The sequence below is a fragment of the Cucurbita moschata genome, unplaced genomic scaffold (genome assembly GCF_002738365.1).
Source record: "Cucurbita moschata cultivar Rifu unplaced genomic scaffold, Cmos_1.0 Cmo_Scf00007, whole genome shotgun sequence".
NCBI classification, from domain to species: Eukaryota; Viridiplantae; Streptophyta; class Magnoliopsida; order Cucurbitales; family Cucurbitaceae; genus Cucurbita; species Cucurbita moschata.
Window position 1 is genome coordinate 3,430,049 of NW_019268523.1, and position 9,493 is coordinate 3,439,541.

Here is a 9,493-nt window from a genome sequence, read left to right on the forward strand (position 1 = left end):
AAAAAAAAAAAAAAAAAAAAAAAAAAAAAAAAAAAAAAAAAAAAAAAAAAAAAAAAAAAAAAGTGACATCTTTCAAGCTGTGAACCACTTTTGCTTTCCTTCCGACATAGTTTCGATTTTAGTTTCGTCTTCTTAATTTCGAGAGCTATTTTTAGGGTTCGGGAGTAAAAATTTGAACATCAAATCTTTTGCTTATATCTTCTTTCGGACCTTTTCTTGAATTCGTTTAAATGACTAGCAACAGATCCACCACATTTATAGATTAATCAGCCTCCGTATCAAATACACATTATTCATAACTGACGGTTTCTCGTACATATTCGACGGCGCCTTCAACAAATCTAACGTTGTCTTCTTCTTGATAATATTGAACGTCACGTTTTTAGATGGTGTCAAACGGATCAACCCTAAGGCCTAACAATCCTTGAGCTTCCACTGCTTTGTGGTCATAGTATCCGGCTTCACCCCCAACAGGGGTTCGTGAAGATCTTTTTGGTACAGATAATTCTCAATCTGCATCTTCCTAAAACTGAAATTGGATCCATCAAACTTTTCAATTCCAATCTTTGAAATTTTCATCTTCACAAATCAGGGTGAATTGCCTTGCTCTGATACCAGTTGTTAGCTCTGATACTAGTTGTTATGATTGCTCAACAACGCACACACTCGATCAAGATGAACCCAAAGAACAAGAGAGAGAAAATACAAGGAGGAATATTGGCTAAAGGTTTTACTGATAACTTCAGTTATGTACAACAAGATACAATACAGACAATAAAAAACTACATTTGAGAGCACTACCGTTAGGTATATATATGAATTTACTACATATAGTTTCCAAATATTTAAACCTCGGAGATATAATCTAGCAAATATATGTCGGTCAAATCTTTACCAAATATCTATCATATATATCATGTTTACAAAATATCTTCCAAATATATCTCTACTAGATCTAAGCATCATGCTCCATATCCCAACATTCCCAACGTTCTCTCTTAATTCATGGATATCACTGTCATTTATCGTCGTCATCGCTACTCTTTCTTCTTCTCGGTTCGACGTTTCTTTCTATCATCTTCTTCTCTCTTATTCCTCGTTCCTCCGTCTCGTGGAGGAGGAGGAGCTCTTCCGTAATTTCGTTTAAAAAATATTTTAATTATGAGAAGAAGATGGGAAGAAAAGCATATGAAAATGGCAGCCACATATGTTGTGCTAGGCCCAAATCGAGTACAGTAATCAGCACTAGCTACAACTTAGAGCTTCAAACCAGCCTCATGGGCTCTCCATAACAGATATCTAGCCAACCATCAACCCTTTGTACTCTAGCAAACCTCACCGCTCACAATTCATCTTATTCGACTATCTCAAATGGTAGATGTTGCCTCAGTTTATTCATGGATCTCTTCTTTACTCATGTGTCACACGTTCATCAACTTTTATCGTAGTTCGTCTCCGAAACCACATTTTACCAGCAGGACTCTCACTTTGATTTCATTTGAAATGTTTTATGTCAAGAATTCATATTATAATTCTAAGTTCTGATCTTGATCTTAGACGTGGAGTATTACACTTATGTTTAAAGTTTTTATTATCACTACTAAAATGGCGATTCTATCCATATGAAAAGTTAATTATAGATGAATTTTAGGGTTAAAAAAAAAAAAAAACGAGTAACAAACAAAAAGACAAGCTTTTGTATGTTTCTACCAACATCTAGAGACAAGTCACATTATTTTAACTTGGAGCTCAAATTCATGATGGGATTGATTCAATCTACTTTCATGAATCAAATTTCCTTACAATTTCATAAAACAAAAGGGCACGTGGATTCTATCCATTAACAAAAACATCATAATCTGTCGATAATAGGTGTTCGTGAACTTGATGCGCAAACAAATAAATATATAAATTATCGTTGAATTATGTAAAAATATTGGAGATTCAAATCTTGACTTTAAAGAATATATATATATATGTCAATTACTATTGAATTAGGTAAAAATTGTAACGTCTAAAAATTTGGCGCTCTATCAGCCGCATCTGCGACACCCAAGTAAATGAGGAGTACATGAATGAATCAAGACCACATCCGAATAAAAGCGATCTTGAGGATAGAGTTACTAGAAAAGATTCAAAAGAATTGAACGTTATTATTACACTAACAAGGTTCACTTTTCTTTTTGGTGGCTCAATCAAATTAACTGTGCTCTATTTGGAGCAATTCTCTGTTAGATGACCTCTTGAAATTTTTCATAGAAAACATGTTAGAAGCTGAATCCATCGTGTTGGTCCATTTAGATCTGGTCACGAGCGTGAAACCAGCATCCATAGCATAGCTATCTACTGTCACTGGAGTAGGGGAGTGGTGAAACCAGCATCCATAGTATAGTGTTGTCATTGGAGTAAGGGAGTGGTTCAATGTCATTTGGTATCAAAACTACAAACATTCATGGTTAATTCAGTTATGCCAGAATGCTTATAAAATCAATTATCGATCGTTCAGAATACCCATTAATTTATTCTTTATTTTGTCTATATATATATATTAAGTTTGTAATAATTATATATAAACCCAAAAATGTAGCTCTATATAAATAAGATTTGGTTGTAGAGAGCATACAAAGAAGCCATTTTGTTTATCCGACCAACATGGTGAAGAAGGAATTAGGTAAGGATCATCATCAGCCAACAGCTTCAGCAAGTAAAAATAAATACAAGGGAGTGAGAATGAGAAGCTGGGGCTCATGGGTTTCTGAAATTAGAGCCCCAAATCAAAAGGCTAGAATATGGTTAGGTTCATATCCCACGGCGGAGGCCGCCGCCAGAGCCTACAACGCCGCCCTATTGTGCCTCCAAGGCTCCGCCGCCACCTTCATGTCTCCAAAGTCCATCAAAAGAGTCGCCGCCGAAGCCGCTGCCAATGCCGCCTTCTTCGACCGATATGTTGAGAATATGGCTGGATCTATCAATGTCCCGTTATCGCCACTGTCTTCTTCCTCCTCCTCCTCCGTTCCATTGACGTCGAATAACGATTCGATTATGACGATGGAGCCATTGTGGTTTAACTTTGATGACATAGTCACCCCGAAGTACATTGAGCAAATGATGGATGGGACTCTATTTGATCCACCCATTGTTGATGATTTTTACGAAGAAAGTGATATTCGTTTATGGAACTTCTATTGAACCCCGATAAATTAAATAAATGTTTTCTTTTTGTTATTGTAATTTACTATCCTCTTATTTTGTGAGATCTCATATCGGTTGTAGAGGACAACGAATCATTCTTTATAATGGTATGAAAAATCTCTCCTTAGTAGACTTGTTTTAAAACCGTGAAACTGACGGCAAAACGTAACGAGCCAAAACAGATAATATCAGCTAGCAGTGGGTTTCAGTTGTTACATGTCTAGTAAACAAAAATTTACTTTTCATAGAAAATATGATTCATTTGGATCAACACGAGAGTCCAAATAGTCCAAATACATTGCATTGTCTGAACTCACGTTGTATATTTGAAAGAGGTCGACCTCTATGCTTCTTTCATGTTACAATCCTCTTCCTATCGAGCGCACTTTCTCTTTCACGAGAATTTGTATGATTTTTTTTTTTTAATTTTATTCTTTAGAAAAAATCTAATGGGTCCCACTCTTGCTTATTTGTTGTGTCCCCTATTACATTGAATCTACCCTATTCCTTATTCTCTCTCATTTTTGTTTCAAAGTTCACTTCACAATCATCATAAATATTTTTTAATTCAAAACCCAAATAATTCATTTTTTTAGAATTATTTTAGTCTTTTTTTAAATAAATCTCTTCTCGATAATTAATTAACACATATTTTAGGTATAAATTATTATTTTATTTTTATTTGTTTAAAATGATGTGGCAAATTAAGGACCTAAGAATTGAGTAAGCCCATATACCAAATGGGCCTAATCTGGATTTGGATGACTGTGGCCCACTTTGACTCCCATCGTACGTTCTGGGCCTATTTCTTAATGGGCCTTCTAGTTTGGGCTTTGCATTTTACAGGACCACCAATGCGATTGCAGTATGGGCTAATAAAGACCGACCAAAAGTCGCTAATACGTGGAATTATTCGATTCGTTCAATACCAAATAAATTTAAATAAATATTAATTAACTTTTATTAGAGGTATAATCTATTTAAATAAATCGATATAATAAAATTTAATTAAATATAATATATATTATATTACTAACTAAAATATAAATTAAAACAAAAGTTAAATATTTTTAAATTTTAGGACAATTTAATCAAATTTTGATTTTTTTTTTCAAAAAAGAATTAACTTAATTACGTGGTGGATATTATTTAAATAAAATGGTCGAAATTAGTAAGTTTTTTTTTTATTATTACTATTATTTTAAATTTTTATGGGACCCCAATTTAATCATACATTTCCCTATCAATGTCTTTAATCAAAGGTAAGGACATAAACAAAAACAAACAAGAACAACGCCGCCTAAACAATGTTAATTAATGTCTTAAATAATTAATTAATTAATCATCATTATTTTGCTTAATTCTCCCTAATTATTGACGTTTTCCTTCCCCTAATTAGTGTTTTTTTAGTTCACTAACCCATGGCAATGGCCGTCGACAACGCTTTTAACGGCGTCGCCGTCTCCGATTACAGCACCTCCACCAACAACTCCAATGACGACTTTCACGATCTCTTTGACTCGATCATGTCCATCGACGCTCTGCCATATTCGCCGCAGGTAGTTGAGATTGACGGCGGTACTAACTGCAACTCTCCGTCCAATCCAGCGGAGGGTCGGGAGGAAGAGGAGGAGGAATTTAGAAGCTTAAGGCTTTATCACCTCCTCATGGCGGTTGCCGACGCCATGTTCGGCGACCACAAGAGCCGTGAATTGGCTCAGGTGATATTGATTCGACTCAATGAATTGGTTTCAACATCCCATGGGACTAACCTCGAACGCATCACCGCGTATTATGCCCAAGCCTTCCAGGATTTGCTCGATTGCGCGGCCGTGTCCGGCGGCGGTCCGAATAAACCCCATCATCTCCACCGTGATGATCATAGTCCGACGGACGTTCTGGCGGCGTTTCAATTGCTTCAGGAGATGTCCCCTTATGTGAAATTCGGGCATTTCACAGCAAATCAGGCGATTTTGGAGGCAGTGGCGGATGATAGAAGAGTCCACATCGTGGATTACAATATAATGGAAGGGATCCAATGGGCGTCGTTGATGCAGGCTCTTGTGTCGAGGAAGGATAGCCCGCCGGCCCCACATCTGAGAATCACCGCCATTTCCAGAGGACCCAGCAGCCGGAGATGGATTGGGACGGTTCAGGAGACAGGGCGGCGATTGGTGGCGTTTGCAGCTTCCATTGGTCAACCCTTTTCATTTCATCAATGTAAATTGGACTCCGACGAGAGTTTTCGTCCGTCCGGATTGAAATTAGTGAGAGGTGAAGCACTGGTGGTGAATTGTGTGCTTCATCTCCCTCATTTCAGTAACACTTCGCCGGAATCCATCGCCTCTTTTCTCGCCGGCGCCAAGACCTTAAATCCAAGACTGGTTACTTTAGTCGAAGAGGAAATCGAACATGGACCCACCATCGACGGCGATTACAAGGTCCAATTCCTCGATTCATTAGAGCGTTACTCAGCGATTTATGACTCACTCGAAGCAGGAATTCCGATGAAAAACAGAGCAAGAGGATTGGTGGAAAAAGTATTCCTCGGCCCGAGAATCTCGGCTACTCTGAGACGAATCGAACAGCCGCAGAGGGCGGCAACGGCTGCGGAGGAGAATTGTTTGTGGGGAGAGAGATTGGAGAAGATGGGATTGAAGGCGGCGGCGATTAGCTTTGCGAATCACTGCCAAGCGAGACTGTTGGTGGATTTGTTCAATGATGGGTACAGAGTTGAGGAATTGGGCAGCAATAAGCTCGTTTTGGGATGGAAATCCAAGCGTTTGTTATCGGTTTCCATTTGGGCTTCCTCTTCTTTATCTTCTTCATCTTCTTCCTCCGATTCCGAGTAGACACGCTTCCGTTCACGGCGGCGGTTCTTGTTTCCCGCCTGTTGGATTGTATCAGAGTATTTTTAATTTTAAAAAAAATTGCAAACAAGAAGAACACCCCAATCTAAATAATTAATTGTTCGTTAATCAATTTATAAAATAATTGTGTTTTTAAATAATTTATAATTAGTTTAAATTAAATGAAAATTTTTAACAGAGGGAACACAAATTGGGTTGAAAAATCTTTAGACTAACTTAAAATTTAGTTTATTAAGTTAGTGATCGGAATCATCTGGAAAAAATTCATAACCCTATCCAATCCAATTGGAATCGGATTAGGTTATCGAGTTATTTTTTAAATTATTTTTAAAAAATCATTCATATAATGTAACCCATAATTATGTTTATATAATCATTCATATAATAAAAAAAAATCATAATTATGTTCCTAAAAAGAACAAAACTAAATAGAAAATATTTCTACCACGACCTACAAACACGGACACAGGCATTTAGACTTGTTCATGAAATTTGAAAAAAAAAAAACCTTAATTTTCCCTGTCTCTGGGTCCCACGACACGCCAATCAGAGCCATTCAAAATGTGGTCCCACAAGTCAGATTAGATACGAACGGTGATTGGGGGACGTAAAAAATTGTGATGAATTTGGGCTGACGGTCAAAAGTGGTACTTTCTGCATGGGATAATTTCCTCTTTTGAACTGAGTTTTTAATTTTGTTAAGACTGTGGTAGCACGTGCCACACCTGTCACAGTAAAGTGAAAAAGAAAACCGAATCTTGATCCGACGACCATATCTTCCCGGCAACAATAGCTCTCCATCCAACGGTCAATATTCTTTTAAAATTCAGCTCCGTTAGATTCCCATCAGACGGTTGTAATTAAATCTCACTCACTCCCTCCCTTTCGTTCCTACAATAAAATCCATCTAAACCCGCTCCCAATCCTTCTCTCTCTAGAAACACGTTCTTTTTCTCTCCTCTGAATTACGATAAACCTTCTCCGAGTTTTTTTGCTAACTTGCGCCATTCTTCTAATTCTCTGCGTATCGTGCGCCTTCGCCGGAGATTTTATTGACGGCGGCCTCTGAATATGCCTTTCTTATTGGAAGAATTTCGAGATACAGAGCTTACCGAACGGGAAAAGGTGGAAAGATCCGTTTAACACTGGGGAGTGAAATTTTCGGGAGATTCCTATTGTTTTTGGGTTTTTTTGGTTTCTCCGATGGACGGCCAGAAAAATCCGGCGATACTTACGAGAACGCAATCTTCTCTCCTTCGCTCATCCCCCACCGTTCGATCGATTCAGAGTTTGTCTTCAGTTACCGAGGAGGATGAAATCGAATCTGAAAATGAAGACCGGAATCGGAAAAACAAGATGCTTCGCCGGAGCCGATCGTTGGGGAGGAATTGGTCGGCGTGCTTTGCTTCTTTCAGTCTCTTCTCCATTTCTTGGTTCTGTTTCTTCGTTTATGCGCGGAAGGAACAGAAAGAGATAGCGACGTCAGAGAATCTTCTACTGTCGTTGGTTTTCGTTGCGATTTTACTGTTCTTCGCCAACAGAAACAAGGGTTTAATCCATCAGACGGTTTCGATTTTGAAACAGTTACGCAACGAAAATGCTCGGCGGTTTGGGTTTTCGAGTACCAATGCGAAGCCGGTGAAGTGGTTCATTGGTACTCCGAATTCCAATTTAGAAGCCAAGAAGAAGCGGCAAATTATCAGAGAAGGGGTCGAGTTTTACAGCAATGGGGATTTCTACGAGGGCGAGTTTCATAAAGGGAAGTGCAATGGAAGTGGGGTTTATAATTACTTCGCCAATGGAAGATATGAAGGCGATTGGATCGACGGCCGATACGATGGGTATGGAATTGAGAGCTGGGCGAGAGGGAGCCGATACAGGGGGCAGTACCGGCAGGGCTTGCGGCATGGATTTGGGGTTTATAGGTTCTACACAGGCGATTCTTATGCAGGGGAATGGTTTAAGGGACAGAGCCATGGGGTTGGGATTCAAACCTGCTCTGATGGTAGCTGCTATGTGGGGGAGTTCAAGTATGGCGCCAAGCATGGCCTTGGCTGTTACCATTTTAGGTGGATCTTTGTGTTGTCTTGTGTATCATATGATCTGTGGTGGCTGTTTAATTCAATGTTTATGAGATATGTATGCGTTTGTATGCAGGAATGGAGATAGATATGCAGGGGAGTATTTTGGGGACAAAATCCATGGATTTGGTGTGTATCACTTTGGCAATGGGCATTGTTATGAAGGGTCGTGGCACGAAGGTCGGAAGCAAGGGTTCGGTATGTATACGTTCCGAAACGTCGAGAGTCGATGCGGGGAATGGGATGGTGGCTGTCTCAAGCACCCTCTTCCTCCTCTTACTGACTTAGTCCTTGGGGCAGTTCAGGTAAGAGTGAGTTTGTTCTGTCACCAATTCTTATACTGATTTAGTCTACTAACCTTGATACCACATTAGGCTGCAAGGAAGACGGCGGAGAAGGCGATCGAGATCGGGCTGGTGGAGGAGGAGGTGAACAAGGCAGTGGTAGCAGCAAACAGAGCTGCCAATGGTGCTAGAGTGGCTGCTGTGAAAGCTGTTCAAAATAGAATGAAAGGGAGGTTTTGTGATATGAGCGCTTAAAAAGTGTAAAGTTTTGAGTGATTTTGAGCTGCTTTGTGGGAGGAAACAACCACCCTGGTGAGCTGAAAGCCCTTCAGAGGTTGAGGGAAGCTTTTTTGTTTAGTTTCTTAAACAACATGTACAGACAACCCTTGTATATCGGTCAATGCAAGTTTCGTCTTTCTTTTGTCTCGGTTACAGCGGTTCGGGAATGTAGTGGTAGATACATGACTCTTAGTGGGTCGTTCGCTTCACATGTTATCTCCTTCTAGGACATGTTATTGTCGTCTACATATTCCATATGTAACTTAGTTATCTCTGCCTTACTGGGTAGGCGGCCACAAGTCGTAACACACTTTTAACACAACAAATCTAGTTTGAAGTTGACTAATTTGCTCGACGAATTGTAGTGGTGCCTGTTTCGTAAATGGATATTGTTTATGGGTGATTAGAGGGAAAGATAAAAGTCATGATGACTAAGCGACTTATGATTGCCGAAAAGGCATTTAAGATTATAGAGTTTTATACGGCATTACTACATAAGCAATCAGTCACGTCTTTCCATTTTCCCTTTTATATTTCAATCAAACTTATCTAGAACTTATGCATGATACTATTTTTCTTGTTTTGAACAATAATCATCTTAGTGGACCAAATCGCTGTTGAAATAATGGACCATCGCTCATAAATTCTAACGAACTTCAATTGCAATGGTCGTTTTGAAAGATTTATAAGACGTAAATTAGTATTGCAACGTTTGAAAGTATAGAAGACTTTTGATCCAATAACAGAAGAGATCAATTTCAAACCATTCCTATTAAAAATACTTTTT

At 38.8% G+C, this 9,493-nt stretch overlaps 3 protein-coding genes across 3 annotated transcripts; all 3 read left to right on the forward strand.

Moving 5' to 3' along the window:
- The first annotated feature begins 2,627 nt into the window (after positions 1–2,627).
- Positions 2,628–3,189, forward strand: LOC111445356 (ethylene-responsive transcription factor ERF014-like). Its single transcript, XM_023083691.1, has one exon. It carries the CDS (start codon positions 2,653–2,655, stop codon positions 3,187–3,189), a length of 537 nt encoding a protein of 178 aa, XP_022939459.1. The 5' UTR covers positions 2,628–2,652.
- A 1,222-nt stretch (positions 3,190–4,411) lies between these two features.
- Positions 4,412–6,114, forward strand: LOC111444761 (nodulation-signaling pathway 2 protein). The gene has a single exon (XM_023082792.1). It carries the CDS (start codon positions 4,614–4,616, stop codon positions 6,042–6,044), a length of 1,431 nt encoding a protein of 476 aa, XP_022938560.1. The 5' UTR covers positions 4,412–4,613; the 3' UTR covers positions 6,045–6,114.
- An 864-nt stretch (positions 6,115–6,978) lies between these two features.
- On the forward strand, positions 6,979–8,947 carry LOC111444676. Its single transcript, XM_023082662.1, has 3 exons — positions 6,979–8,131; positions 8,220–8,448; positions 8,518–8,947. Exons 1-3 carry the CDS (start codon positions 7,266–7,268, stop codon positions 8,680–8,682), a joined length of 1,260 nt encoding a protein of 419 aa, XP_022938430.1. The 5' UTR covers positions 6,979–7,265; the 3' UTR covers positions 8,683–8,947.
- Positions 8,948–9,493: the final 546 nt, after the last annotated feature.

Bases quoted from the DNA above. Each gene is read 5' to 3' on its own strand.
- LOC111445356 (XM_023083691.1), top strand. From the start codon at position 2,653: ATGGTGAAGAAGGAATTAGGTAAGGATCATCATCAGCCAACAGCTTCA.
- LOC111444761 (XM_023082792.1), top strand. From the start codon at position 4,614: ATGGCAATGGCCGTCGACAACGCTTTTAACGGCGTCGCCGTCTCCGAT.
- LOC111444676 (XM_023082662.1), top strand. From the start codon at position 7,266: ATGGACGGCCAGAAAAATCCGGCGATACTTACGAGAACGCAATCTTCT. The intron at 8,132-8,219 runs GTGGATCTTTGT...GTTTGTATGCAG, and splicing joins CTTGGCTGTTACCATTTTAG to GAATGGAGATAGATATGCAG. The intron at 8,449-8,517 runs GTAAGAGTGAGT...ATACCACATTAG, and splicing joins TAGTCCTTGGGGCAGTTCAG to GCTGCAAGGAAGACGGCGGA.